The sequence below is a fragment of the Carya illinoinensis genome, chromosome 8 (genome assembly GCF_018687715.1).
Source record: "Carya illinoinensis cultivar Pawnee chromosome 8, C.illinoinensisPawnee_v1, whole genome shotgun sequence".
Taxonomy (NCBI): Eukaryota; Viridiplantae; Streptophyta; class Magnoliopsida; order Fagales; family Juglandaceae; genus Carya; species Carya illinoinensis.
This window is the reverse complement of record NC_056759.1, coordinates 10,927,284-10,942,468: the sequence shown is the minus strand read 5'-3', so window position 1 is coordinate 10,942,468 and position 15,185 is coordinate 10,927,284. Positions and strand designations below refer to the sequence as shown.

The following is a 15,185-nucleotide window of genomic DNA, read 5'->3' as shown; positions in this document are numbered from 1 at the left end:
TTTCACAATTTATTTTCAAAAATTCTGAATAAGCTTATGTTTACATGTAATAGACTTTTAGGCTTAAATTATGGTCATTTTTAAGTGAATGTAATTATAATTTTTTTTTTCCATTCATGTGACATGTAATTTTTGTTTTTTGACTATTTTGTAAGGCGAATATTAATTATTATGCAATTCGTAATATTTTTGTAAGCATTCTCGTACCGATTTATGAAAAAATCATCTTTTAATTAAATTTATGTAGAAGCTGATATTGCTTAATCCAAAAAAAAAAAAAAAGACAAAATAGATCATTGTTAAGATTGTAAATAGAAGTGAGAAAAAAAATTATAAAGAAAGAATAAGGAAATAGTATTTTAAAGAATGAGAAATTTTTAGAAAATGTGATGTATGAAATTTTTAAAAGATTGATAAAATTTGGAATAAAATTCATCGAATGGTGTATTTTAATTAAAATTTAGAAAATTTTATGGAGAATATGATGAGAATGCTCTAAATCCGTTATGATGGCCATCCACCAACCACCAAGGACTTGGCCCCTTGGGATTGAGAGTTTGGATGGGACCTACAAGGTTACTCAAATCGAAATTAAAGCTGATCAAATTATAAGACTATTACCAAGATTACATAGTTCTTAGGTCTGTCATCAGTACCCATGTATGATCAATTGCAATTACATTTGCTAAACAATAGGAAATAATTGTTTGCATGATTTCTATCGTTTTTTTGTACCCCTAAAGAACCATGCCACCATGCTTGATCTTATGCCAGATATCAAGACTTACACACCACAACCAAGACTAGGAGCGAAGAGCCAACAAAAAATCAATCACTAATTAACCATGTATATTCAAAAGACTATATAACCAAAATCAAGAGGCAAAAAGCCATCCAAAAAAAAAACCAAACTTGCTATCTATCACTGAGATTTGGCGTATTGAGACTAGCTAAAATCCATTTACAAAGCTACTCTAATGTGCTAAGTCAACAACTTCCATAGTAGGGCAGCATCTTCATGCCCTCAAGGGAGCTTTCACCAAATGAGGGCGAAGAGGATATCACCCCAATTTCCAAGGGGCGGCAGCTATCTTCTCAAAATCAAGCTGGGCACTCTGAATGTCCTCGTTGATTGAGTCCACACGCTTCTGCAACCTGGAAATTTCAAGTTCTTTACTCTTCATTTTTGACTCGATTAGCGTATGTTCTACCTGTAGCTTAGTTATCTGCGTAGTAATATTGGTCATCTCTTCGGCCAAAAGTGTTTTCTCCTGATTATAATGCAATATCTTAAACTCCGCATCTTTGGACTCGTTCAATATCTGCCCTTCTCTATCTTTAATTGACAGCAATTTATTCATACGACCTTGTAAAACTGTAACATTAAATCCATGCTTTTCCATCTCATGAAGACTCTCCAAATAGCCATAAAAAATGCTCCTAGAGTCATCTAAACGCAACTTGGATATTTTCTCAACCAAACTGGTAAAGGTTACCATATTAGCAACAGCCAATCCCTCTCGATACTCCTCTTTGCATTTACCCAAAGGATGGAAGTGTGGATCTTGTGGCATTAATCTGAATATTTCCATACCTTCAATTGTCTTCCATATAGGTGAACTCTTCACAAATGGCAAGCTTCTATTATCATCCAACACACAGTCACTGGTGGCATCGGCTGCACGAACTTGTTGCGCAATATCAATATTCTGTTCTCTTACTTCACTGCATTCATTGACAGTCCTAACAGGCGATAGTTCTATGCAGAAGGAAAATATAATCAGGGCATATTACCACAGCAGGGAATTGATCAGAATGTCAAAGTAGCTTACTTGACTCTTTGATAATTGTTGGACATTGCAGCATTCCATCGATCCATGTTGATAGAGGCTGATCATCATCATCATCCATATTGCCAGATGCTGCAAGGCTTGTCATGCCAACATTATTTGCTGTTGATACATCGTGAGAGTCTACAAAATGCAAGCACTGTCTTTAGTTCCGGACATGGTATAACGTTGTAAGTAATTCTCCCACCTAATTTGGTCCTAATGAAGAGCAAGGCAAAGGGAATTTGCTTTATTAATCTGAAATGTGTTTCCGACAATTATTCCCAATCGATTCATCCTTTTTCTTCACATGTGAATTCTCAAAGATGTGTTGGAATAAAGGTCCTTTTTACAGGAGAACCAAATGCAGAAAAATTGAAGTTGTTCAGTACATGCTTAAAGCATGTAACCTTTCCCTAGGAAATATCTCATACAAACAAAGAATTTAATACTCTATTTAATTGTTGAGGAACCATGGGAGAAGAGCCCTGGAGTGCCTATCACAAAATTCCAAGACTTCTTTCACTCTCCTTGGACTAGAAAACTATAAATGAAGGATTAAAAAAAACATTTTTTTGATGACATGAAGGATAAAAGAAACATATCCACACCAAAAGTTAAAAAGCCTCATCACAATAGTCCCTCAACCATCTTAAATTCACCGAATCCTTCTAGGGTGTTGCCTTATTTTTTTCTTGACATATCTTTTTGAGTTGCTTCACAAAGTTAAGATGGTTGAGGGACTAATCATCACAACTTTTTTTTACAAGTAAAAAAAAAAAAAAAAAAGCGCCTAATCACAACTAGTCCCTCAACCATCTTAAATTCAGCTTATCACTCTAGGGTTTTACCTTATTTTTTTTCTTGACATGTGCAAATTTAGTTGCTTCACAAGCTTCTAGTTTTGAATTTTTTTTCTGTTCTAAAATTTAAGGGCTAGTATAATATTTTCACTTAGTTACTATACCCATGGAAGTTATAAAAGCTTCTGGTTCCTGATAAGCTTTCGGTAACTCCTTACTAGGGGGCTGAAAGAAGGAACTAAGATTGCACACCCGTTGTACCTGTAGATTTCCCCTCCGTAAGCATATATGAAGCAACTCCTTGGGTTGGAAGAACTTCTACAACAGTTCCATCAGCAGCACCTCCAGCTCCATTCTGCTCCTTACCTACAAATCGTAAAGCACAGTGATTTCGGTAAAAAATGAGAACTGTCCAGTAACTATGCTTGACACTATTATATAGCTTCCTCTGAACCTTTTGAGATTGTGACCACTACTTTCCGAGGCCTTCCTCTCTTTCTTTTAATGCTGTTTCCTCCAGATATATGTGGACATATCTTCTGCACAATAAGAAAAACATCATAACCAATATCGCTGGGCTGAGTCAAAAACAGGATTAGAGAAAAGACAAAACCACTATGATGGACCTTCCACTAAAAGTATTGCCATGCCTTGACACAAGCCCAAGCCATCTAGCAGATAATCCAATATACTTCCTGTTCATTACATGTTCCAACAGTAGGCTCTAACATATCAATTCAATTGAGAAAAGCCATAGAAATCTTCAAATTTTTATTCAAAAGGCAATATTTTTGGGGGCTGGGGGTGCAACATGTAAATTAACTTAACAATTAACCTGGTTTGAGGAATTATACCACACATACACACATTCAATGCATGCCCACACTAGAATGCTATCTACTTTGCCTACAAAGTGTGGCATGGTGGGTAATCGCACAGATTCGCCTTTTCTTTCTCTTTCTTATTCCTGACAACAAGAACCAAGTTTGACCTCTGGTGTAGACACTCGATAATCATATGATAATTGGTCGTCATATACTGCTGAGTTCTGACACAAATTAGATGAATCTCAGTATAAGGGATATGATATTCCCACCGATAAATTCTACCAAGGATTTGTACCAATTGTTTTTTTTTTTTTTTTTTTTTTGTGATAAATAAAAATTTATTAATGCCAATAGGCATAGCCAAATACACAGGATGTATATAAAAGAAAACACCTAGTTGGGGTGCAAAAATAGATAAACCCATCTAGGAAAATGAACCTAACAAAGCCCTAGCCCTAGCCCAAGCCCAAAGATGTGCCTGCCCCAAACCACCACCAGTGCACCAATGCCTATACCATGAAACCTGATTTTGCCCATACACCAAGCCACTGTAAATTCCCCAACACACTCCTCAATACTGTAAACTCCAAACAAGCCTGCTAAAAATAGACAATTGGTTCTGTCTGCCCTTTGGTCCTCCCTCAACTTGAACTACCTCTCTTCTCGTCATAGTTGATTGCCCAAGTAAGTGCTTTAACTCTCTGCTCTTGTTAGATCTTAATTTTGCGCCAAGTGCATGATCCGCCTCCATTACAATGAGTAGTGTTGTGAATTGGTCCTCGAATCCTTTGCAAGTAATCCCCACACACTGTTGTATCTCATTTGCTTTGTCCAAAACTCAATCCGATGATGAATCAGCTATATTGTTAATCGGTGGGAGGGATATCAGGGGGACAACATCTTCTACAGTCTCCTCTCCAAACTATGGACCCTAAAAATTCCCCCTTGCAAGGCACCAATGACAACCCCATCCCTTCCTCCACACTAGTTCATAAAACTCACATCTCCTCCACAGCACTATTGATGTTGTCACCACCTTGGCCAAAGTTATGTGTCGATCCACAAGATGCCTGAAGAGGTACACCAAGTCCCTCCAACATGGGTGGTGGAACCATGGTCGCCATTTGAATTTTGGGGATAATGGAAACTCCCCCAAAACTCGGCAATACCTCAGGTTCTGTAGTGGGTGCTGTCAATTTGACGAAAAAGAGCATTGACTACGCAACTCGTCAGCAATTCCTGAGTCACCTTTGGTGAGAGGCAGTCTGTTATGGCCATCTCCACACCAAAGTAAAGTGTTTTTTAATGAGTTTTTTTTTTCTAATGAGTTTTTTTTTTTTTTTTTTTTTAATGTTTAGGAGGGTTTGATTGAAAGAAAGAAAGAAATTTTGCACTATCGATAGAAACCCTCAGTGGGTAGGACAATTTTTATTCTTCTTTTGATCTGAACCCCCCATCCCCATAGCTTCAAAACATAAGATGACAGGTATTTCAGCTTCTTTACTTACGTCTTCATGAACAATTTCTTCTGCAGTGCCAGCATCTCCATTGTCCTCCTTACCTGCATCTAATTAGATGTAAACATTCTTTACTGTAGAAAAGGCTATAATTCTGCACGCACTATAATGGCTATCTACTTTGCCTAGAAAATCCAATCAATGCAATGTGCATTTATGACTGTATTTACCTGCTGCTGAAGACAGTGGGCTCTTTACTTGTGATTTTGTAGATCTTCCCTCCTTACTTCTCATAGTATTTGTTTCTTGACTGTCTAATTGACCATGCTTCTGTTGCCCAGTCCACTACACAAGGAAATGAAAATGCTCTTAAAAGAATTATCAGGCCACAGAAGAAACCAAACTGAAGATAAATTATGAGATGATTATCATTGCCCCTCAAGGTGACTTGAAAAAAGACACTGATGTAGAGAGGTTGAATCTACATCATGTTGTCCTCGATGGATATCTTTCTTTTGATCAGTAAATAAGATTTTCTTGATTGCAGGAATAGGCAAAAGCCCAAGTACAAGGGTGTCCTCGATGGATATCATAAGAATGCAAAACTGCACCTTGAGATCTACCCCAACTAAGCCAAACAGACAAGGTCTCATTAAAGTTTTTGCAAGCATACAAAAATTTTGTTTATATTGTACTTTAAAAAATGCTTCTACAATGGGAAATCAGCTAACAATTCTAGGTATCAAAAGGGTTTGGCCGGCGATGGCAACTATCTTTTCAATTTATATAGTCTTACAATAGAGTTCCAGTTTGTTTTTTAAGGTTTAAACAAGACACTAAAGGTAAATGTATTTCCATGAAATATACTATAAGATATTTCAGATCTATTATGGAATCCCATGTTGGCTTTCAAATCTTCAAGAACGCATTTTGCATACTTCTTCAACTTCCTTGCCTTTGAACTTTAAACTTTTGATTTGGAATAAAAACATTGAGAAGAGAAAAAGAAGTTATTACGCATAGTGAAAAGAATCAATTGGTGAGATTCCAAGATGTGATCTTGTCCTGAATGGAAAATTATACCAAGGTGGATTGTCAATAAATCTCTTATTTTCAATATGCTCATAATTGTATTGATCAATTATGAGACGTTGGGTTGATGTTTGGTGCGGAGAAGTTGCTTTAAAGGAGGTTTATCCTTCTATCTTCAGAATTGCATTGCATAATGAAGCCTTTGTTGCTGATTATATGGTACCCTCGAATGGCCCGCTGCAGTGGAATGTATCATTTATCAGAGCAGCTCGGGACTGGGAAGTGAGAAAAATTTCTCCTTTTTACAGCACCTTTTATGCTTTGAATTTGGACTGTGGCATGGAGGACAAACTGCTGTGGATGCATCCAGGGAACAAGAATTTGCAGTTAGATCCTTTTATAATGTATGTTTTCTCATCCTTCCATTGTCTTCCCCTGGAAGCATATTTGGGTGCCTCTACAAGTTGCTTTTTTTGGTTGGCTGGCCTCATGGGAAAATTCTCACCATAGACAAGTTGACGTGGCATGTTTTTTTCATAATGGATTGATGCTTTATGCGTAAACAGAATGGAAAATCGACAAACCATCTTCTTCTCCACTGTAATGTGCCAAAGGCTCTATGGGATGAAATTGTTATAAGGCTGGACTTGCTTGGGTGATGCCTAAGAGAGTGGTGGATCTTTTGGCTTGTTGGAGTGAAATACAGGGAAATCTCCAAATAGCGGATGTTTGGAAGATGGTGCCTCTAAGTCTTATGTGGTGTATATGGAATGAGAGGAATGGAAATGTTTTGAAAATAGAGAACGACCATTTTTGTTGGTTTGTTGTTTTTTTTTTTTTTTTTTGGGGGGGGAGGGGGGGTTAGAGACTTAGGTCTCGTTTGGTTTCACAGATGAGATGAGATGAAAATTGAATAAAATGTTGTTAGAATATAATTTTTTAATATTATTTTTGTTTAGGAATTTGAAAAGGTTGAATTGTTTATTTTATTTTGTGTGTGAGTTTGAGAAAGTTGCAATGATTAGATGAGATAAGATGATTTATGTAACCAAATGAGGCATTATTTTTACATTCTTTGTTACTTTGGGCTAAGGCTATTGTATTTGAGAGGGATAGTTTTAATGACTTGTATGCTTCTTTTCTTGTCTGTAGGTCATAATTAGGTATTTCTCTCTTGTATACTATCTGTGTACTAGGGTTATGCCTAATTATGATGATCAATAAATTTGATTAATTATCAAAAATTTTTATTGATCAAAATCTGTGTATAGAATTGAAGAAGAGATTGGACTCATAAATTTCCTTTTCCAAAAATCTCATGACAACATATTCATGTTTGCCTTAATCAGTGTATGTGCCCTTCAGAAGTGATCTATCAAGTCTGCTAATAAGTATTTGGCGGACCAAAGCACCTTTAACAGCAGCTTTTTTTACTTGGAAAACTTCCTTAGCAAAGATATTTTTTTTATAAGTTCTTAGGAAAGATTCTCGCCATTGATAATCTAAGGAATGTCACATCATCATGGTTGAGTGGAGAATCTGTAGACCACCTTTTAGTCCATAATGAGGTTGCTAGATCCTTATGAAATGGCTTCTTTGGTAGAGCTTGATTGTCTTCAGTTATGCCTAGAATGATAGTAGACCTCTTTGCAAACTGGAGAGGAATGGGTTGTATCAGCAATGTGGCAGCTCACAAATTGCAGCGTGCAAGATGGCTCATATCTAACCCAAAGGGGTTGGCCCAAGTGGTGAAGGTCTTGGTCTTGAGGAATCATTCCCTTCAAGGTCCAAGTTTCAACACCTCATGGGTGCAAACAATCATTTGGGGTCACACCCCCTGGTGAACAGCTAGCGATTTAACCAATTCCGTATAGGGAAACTTCCGAAGGTGTGGTGCATGGGACTGGGGTTTACTCTATAGGGGTGGGTTCAAATGGCCCTACCTTGGAGAGGTTCCCCGACATCAAGAGAGAGAGAGAGAGAGAGAGAGAGAGAGAGAGAAAACAAAGAAAGAAAGAAAGATGGCTCATATCTGCTAGTGTGGTGGTATATTTGGAGGTAAAGGAATGATAGAAATTTTAAGGACCGCAAGGGGACGATGGAAGAGTTTAAAACCTTCTTCAATACTCTGTTTCTTTAAGTGCCTGCTATAGATTTTAATGGGCTGAGTCTTCACAATTTCCTTGTATCCTTTTCTGTTTCTAATTAGGTGACTGTTGATAATACACAGAATATAACTAACCATTTTTATTTTATTTACATACATATATATATATTTAATTCTTAGTCTCTTGTATACATCATGTGTACTTGGGCTAAGCTTTTGCTTTATTCAATAAAATCTTTGGTTACCTACTAAAAATATATGTGGCTTGACAGTTTTAGAAAAAAGTCTTGTAATGGTTCAAAAGGATAAAAAGGTTCTCAATTTGGTATTATGATTGGGACATTGCCTTCTATGAAAAATGCTTTAGCCACAAAAAGATTTCACAAAAATAAACTTGCAAATTGACATGGCTTCATGTAGTACGTTAGATTGTAAAGTTAACTTTTATCGTAAATTAGATTTAACGAATCACATGAAATCACGTCAGTTTGTGATTTTATTTTTATAAAATCTGTTTGTGGTTGTAGCACTTCTCGCCTTCTATTATTAGTTGATGTTTATGGACTAGATAATTTACGGCTAGAATGGAGTCAAAGCTGGTGGAGCTGGAGGGTTTAGTTTTTCAGATTATGTCTTGGTTAGCTACGTGTCTTTCCATGGTTTCTACAGTAAAGGTAATCCCCCATATGGGTTCTTATGCTTTCCATCAGCTTGGATTACTTTGTATTCCTACCAGATGTCCAAAGGTTCAGGTCCTAAAAGTGGATTAAAACTTTGGAAGGCCAAATAAAGTAGAATGTTGATGGGAGTAGCATGGGGTGGGGGAATTATAAAGGAATCATTTACAAGATTCTTGGTTGGTTTTTCAAGTCATTATGGAGAGGCATGGATGACATGGCTGAATTAAGGGCTGTTGTGGATAATTTGAAACTTTGTATGAAGCTAAATTTCCTTTTTGTTGATTTAGAATCTGATTCTCAGCTCATAGTTAATCAGTTGCTTGGTCATGGTGTTTATATTGGGAGGTGCTTGAGATATAGGAAGAGTTGCAAGTTGTGAGATTTTGTTTGCAAGTCAAGGTAGTTCACATTTTCAGGGATAAACCAGGTTACTGATTGCTTTGCTGAAGTTCGTGCTTATGGTATTTCATGAGCCAATTAATAAAAGTCTCTTTTTTCCAAAACAATCAATATATAAGCAAATAGTATGAGCACAACTAAGGACTACGAGGGAAGATTAAACTCACAACTTTTGCTGCCCCTGAATGTCTTGATTGTTTATCTTCACTGTTTGGGGTAGCCAATCCAGAAAGTACTTTGGTTGATGTTTTGCTTTGCCTCTTCTTTAAGTCGCACACTGTAGAAGATAACAGAGCCTCTAAGGTATTCCTCCTTCTCAACTTTTTTGAAGGATGAGACTCTGTAGAATTACCATCAGGGGTGGGTAGTTTCATTTTCTTCATGTTTCCAGTCAAGGCATAACTTAGTTCTTTTCCATCACCAAGACTTGACTGCTCCATCGATTTCTTCACAGAATTTGCAGAAAGCAGTGTTCTCTCACTCATGCTATCCCTTGTGACACCTAAACCTTCAGCTTCAACAGTTCCTTCAGGGTTACTGGCAAACTGATCTTGCCTCATCTGTTCCTGAAACAAAAGTCTGTTATTCAAGCTATCAATAAGTCCTTGTAACGTTTTTTTTATTGATCCAATAAATCCTTATAACGTTGGTAATACAATCCAACTCTTACCTCTAATAAATCCTTATAACCTTTTTAGTAATGATAGCCAACTCTTACCTCTTCCATGCAAACTTTCTAATATAAATTTACAAGTGTTATCCAAACACCAAAGCACACTGAGGTGATGGCACAAGTGATGCCTAGTCCCCACCCCCCCATGACCATTGCATATATTCTCAGCAGTTTATGCACCACATTTGTATCATTCTCAGAGTAATTAACAATAATGTAATTGGAAGTAACATCTTAGGCAAAGTGTAAGTACTACTGTACTATAACCTACCTATAAGCAAATATACTTCTAAGAAACAAACATTTTTTTTATCTGTACTCAGATAGAAGCACCGGTTGAACAAGAAAGATACCTCCAAATGTGAAGTCACATAATGAATGTAGTTTATGAATCCTATCACTCTTCCAATTGCCAATTTCCCAATAAATGGTGGAAAACCACTTTTTAGCATAGTCACTTTGGTACACACTATAAAAGTTTAGTAGAGCAAACCTAATATTACCAAGGTATATATTGTCATGTCTGTACATGTTACTTGAGCAAAACTGATGGATCAAACTCCTTAATGCTTCATAGATATAACCAACTAATACATTTTTTTTTTTTTTGATAAGTATATAACCAACTAATACATAAACCCTATAAATAAAGACGTATGAATATTCTAGTGTAAAAAGAGAACCAATAGATAGAGGGTCCATCCAATCAACCCTCCAAAAGTACCCTCAAATCAGCAGCATGCATTGTGTAATGTAAAAGTAAAGAACTTTTCTGTGCCTTTTAAATGGAAAGATTTTTATTTTGATTACCGATTAAAAACAAATGGAAAGATTTTATCCAAAGATGCTGCGGAGAAAAAATAAATAATCTGATTTAATTGAAACGGGAAACATGATATTTACACTTAATTCCATATCTTTGGGAAGAAGAAATAAAAAGATACAAAAGCTTTAAAGCATAACATCACCACCCACTATGACTAGCACCCCGATTAGTCAAGCTTTCGTTAGGAGCCAGCTGAAACTGGATTCCAACTACTAGCACAGCTCGCTTCGCTTATGTTGCGGGGCTTGTTGCTTCTGGGGTAGGGAGAAGAGAGTATTTCCATTGTGAAGGACTCAATCCAGCCATATTACGGCTACGTTGTTCAAACCCAAACTCGTTATACTGCCACGTGTCACCCCCCACCCCAACATTCAATCCCTTTGTGCGTGCGAGAGAGAGAGAGAGAGAGAGAGAGAGAGAGAGAGAGAGAGAGAGAGAGAGAGTACCTGATATCTACTAACCCATTTCCCATCTTTCCATTCCACACGAGGCCTTATATTCGACAGATTGATTATCTTATCCTCATTCGTGCGATTGAAATAGACAAGATACCTCGTATCATTAATGCGTTTAGCAATCAAACCCGGCCGCCAAGCAAAGTCATAAAATGCATCCACTTTTTCCAACACATCGTATTTTATGTTTGCCTGAGGAGGTGGAGGAAGAGAAACTCGAATATGGAGAATATCTACAGTAACCCTACCAAGATTAGACTCATCAGAGCTCTTATACTTCACCAAAAATGTGTCATCCCCGTTCTCTTTAATGACAATTGCGGGGAACCAAGCATCGGACAGATTTCCTTTTTTGATATTCACTTCTACTGGCATCCCTGAGCTGAAAACTGAACCTGTCCTTTGCTTTGGAAATCAAAGGATAAAGAATCATTACAATCATAACTATTTTATTGATAATTATAACAATTATGCAAATAAATAATCCTCGGATTATTAACACATTACACTTAGATCAGCAATTAAACAAACCCAGAAACTAATACCCATCAACAGTAATTCAAATTGTGCAACAAAATTCGACAAATAAGTTGAAAAAGTCTTCCAATTTAACCCTAAAACCACATGATATACCTGCTTCTCGATACGAACCCACTTCTCCCCGAGCCACTCCAAGTGAACTCTCAAATCTTTTCGGCCAAATTCAATCACATCCGGTGGGTTCTCGAAAAAAACCCTGTAGCTCGAATCTCCAAGGACTCTCACGACCACACCAGTCCACCACCCCTCCTTGAAATACGCGCTAACAACATCGCCATGCTCAAAATTCTGGGCAGCAACCTCTTGTTGGGGAGGCGAAGGCCTTATAAAGGCCAGGTCAACGTACTCCTTGAGCGGCTCGGACCCATCTTCGGTGAGCAAGGTCTGGTACTCGACCCTTGCCATCTGGGGCATCTTGGGTGAAGGCACTGAAGGGAGGTCAATGATAGTGGCCAGGTACCAAGAGCCCTTGAAACCTGGCTCGGCGCTGGTCACTTCGACCTCCGCGCCCAAGCTGTAGAGATGTTTCGTCTCGCTGCTGCTTTCAAAGCTCCCCATTTTGGTGTGCTCTCTGACCTGTGTGTGTATTTGCTTGAGGTGGGATACTATTGGAGAGACCTGCCGAGGGAACGTCCGGTCGAAAGGTTTTTTTTTTTTTTTTTTTTTTTGAAGCATCGGTGGAAGGTGTTTTTTTTTTTTTTTACCCGAGAAGTCGAAGTGTTTTAACCGTAGGGCCTAGGAAAATGGCGGCCGTTTTGGGAATTTTCATCATCAAAATCTTTCAGTGTGACAGTGCTACTCTTTTTTATTTTTTTTTCATTAAATCATCTCTCATCTAACTTAATGAAACTAATATTTCGAATATCGGTCAAGTTAATTAAATGAAATATTTTAATATTAATATTATTTTGTATATTATTTTAAGATAATCGATATATGAATAAATTATACATAAATACATATATATATATATATAAATTATAAATAATCTGATCTAAATTAGAAGTCAAAAAATAAATTTGTAATTTGAATAAATAAAAAAAAAAAGTAAAAGTCAAAATACCGGCCGGTACGTAGGCCGTTATAGGCCGAAATATCTACCGATACGACTGGTACTGACAGATACAGACAGTATTTGAACCGATACAAAATAAGGATAATTTTTATACCGAACCAATAGCTGATATGGCATATACCGGCCGTACCGGCCAGTACGGTATGAAGTTTAAAACACTGAATGAAACTGACTCTTAAAAATAAAAATAAAAAACAAAATTATGTAATAGATTAAAAAGAATCATGATAATATTATTTAACGAAATAATTATACTGATCTATTGTTGAATTTAAGATTTCAAGTTTTATGTGATTATAAATCTACACATGGATTTTGGTGATAACAAATGAATTCAAAGAATAAAGGAGTTTCAACCTCAAGTTGTTCACACAATGGAATCAAGCACATCAAAGAACCAAGCATGAGCAAGAAGAAAACAAGTTCACATTAAAGTCATAGAGTAATGTTGTAAATCTCTTAAAATTTGAAATTAGGATTAATGCTCAAAATTAATATTTTATCATAAAGCATTAAAATACATTTTCCACATGTGCATGAATATTTTTGAAAATTAAATTTGAAAATTTTGAAAGATGATTGATTGTCATCTTTTGCATGTGCATGCCTTGATTAAAGGGTTGAACTTTGAAAATATTAAAGATGATTGATTGTCATCTTTCACATGTGCATGTTTTATTTGAATTTTTTCAAAAGTGATTGATGCTTTTTTTTGGATTTATACAAAAGGTAGATGATTTTGTTTGAAAATTTTGAAAAGTAAAGTGTGCTCCTTTTGTCATATGCAAAAAGTAAAAGATTAGGTTTGAATTTTTTGAAAAGGAAAGTGTGCTCATTTTGTCATATGTAAAAAGTAAAAGATTAGATTTGAATTTTTTGAAAAGGAAAGTGTGCTCATTTTGTCATATGCCAAAAGTAAAAGATTAGGTTTGATTTTTTTGAAAAAAATGAATGATGTTGTCTTTGACAATTGAAAAAGAAGAACCTTTTATTTGAATTTTTTGAAAAAATGAATGATGTTGTCTTTGACATGTGAATCTTTTTAAATTTGAATATGAAGTCTCATATGCCTATAAATAGATCATTTGAGAGCTTCACATTCACAACACCAAGAGCATACAACATTCATTCAAAGCTTTCATTCTCTCTTCTCTAAGCATTGAGTTTTAATCCTTGTTCATTTTGAGAGATATAGTTTGGGTTGTATTGTTCTTATTTCACTCATTGAGGAGTGTTTTCTGATAACCTACCCACTATCAGCTCTTGTATCAGAAAAATGGTGTGTATAACCCTTGTGTGTATAGAAAGTATTCTACATGGAGAATAGTTGAATCACCACGTGTGAGGTGATTGCAAGTGTAGAGGGTGTTCTACACGGATCCTTTGTAGAGGTGTTGTTCAAATGTGTAATAGGTTTCTATCTCCACCTGAAGGAGGTTGAATAGTGAATTTGGGAATCCTCAAGGGGTAGCTTGAGGCGAGGACGTAGGCAGTGGGGCCGAACCTCGTTAACATACTGAATTTGCTTCTCTCTTACCCTTACTCTTTATATTTATTGTTATTTCATATTTTGTTTATATTTTATATTATATATTTGATTTATAATTGTTATTTTTTTTAATACAACTCAATTCACCCCTCCTTTTGTGTTAGTCATCTGGACAACAACTGGTATCAGAGCTAGTTGACCTGTACTGTTTATACAGGCAGATCACTCATGGGAACTCTCGCTTGTGACTGTGTCACCGAAGCAAGACTCTCCGACCACGAGTGATGGTGCACCGGTAGAGACGGTGGCCGGCTAGTCTGATAGGTACAATTGTTAGGTGACATAGGTGCGGCCTATGATCAGTAACAATTGGTATCAGAGCTAAGAGCTCTATTATAAGATTAACTATCTTTTGAGTTAAGATCTTATGGCTAACATTGCAGCTTCATTTGGTGAAGGTTAATCTAGCAGTCGGCCTCCACTCTTTTGTGGAGATAATTACTCATTCTGGAAAGTTAGAATGAGAATATTTCTTCAAGCTCAAGGTAGAGAAATCTGGAAATGTATTGTAAATGGATCTTATATTCCAACAAAAGTGGTTGATGGAGTAAAGGTCAAAAAGGAAGAAGAAGAGTTTGATCGTGAAGAAAAGTTTGATCGTGAAGACGATAGACTTTATACTTTAAATTTAACTGCTATGAATTGATTATATAATGCTCTTAATGGAAATGAATTTAATAGAATAATGAATTGCGCTACGGCAAAGGAAATTTGGGATAACTTGGAAGTAACTTATGAAGGAACTTCGCAAGTCAAGGAATCAAAAATTTATATTCTTACTCATGAATATGAAATGTTTAAGATGAATCTATTTCTAGTATGCACACTCGTTTTACTAACATCATAAACAGCTTGACAGCTCTTGGCAAAGTGTATTCCAATGTGGAGATAGTAAGAAAAATTCTCAACTCTTTACCAAAACGTTGGGAATCA

At 36.3% G+C, this 15,185-nt stretch overlaps 1 protein-coding gene across 8 annotated transcripts; it reads right to left on the bottom strand.

The window, feature by feature from the left end:
- Positions 1 to 576: 576 nt before the first annotated feature.
- LOC122318483 (DUF724 domain-containing protein 10-like) lies at positions 577 to 12,292 on the bottom strand. 8 transcript variants are annotated; one of them, XM_043135867.1, is made up of 10 exons: positions 11,722 to 12,292; positions 11,080 to 11,493; positions 9,487 to 9,700; positions 9,302 to 9,411; positions 5,147 to 5,261; positions 4,968 to 5,026; positions 3,087 to 3,171; positions 2,885 to 2,998; positions 1,833 to 1,973; positions 577 to 1,759 (listed from the first exon to the last, which is right to left on the bottom strand). In XM_043135867.1, exons 1-10 carry the CDS (start codon positions 12,184 to 12,186, stop codon positions 1,062 to 1,064), a joined length of 2,415 nt encoding a protein of 804 aa, XP_042991801.1. In that variant the 5' UTR covers positions 12,187 to 12,292; the 3' UTR covers positions 577 to 1,061. The 8 variants fall into 8 exon arrangements, with proteins under 8 accessions (XP_042991801.1, XP_042991798.1, XP_042991796.1 ...); XM_043135864.1 differs by having other exon boundaries at positions 9,302 to 9,694; XM_043135862.1 differs by having other exon boundaries at positions 9,302 to 9,700; positions 11,722 to 12,291.
- Between the last annotated feature and the right edge of the window lie 2,893 nt (positions 12,293 to 15,185).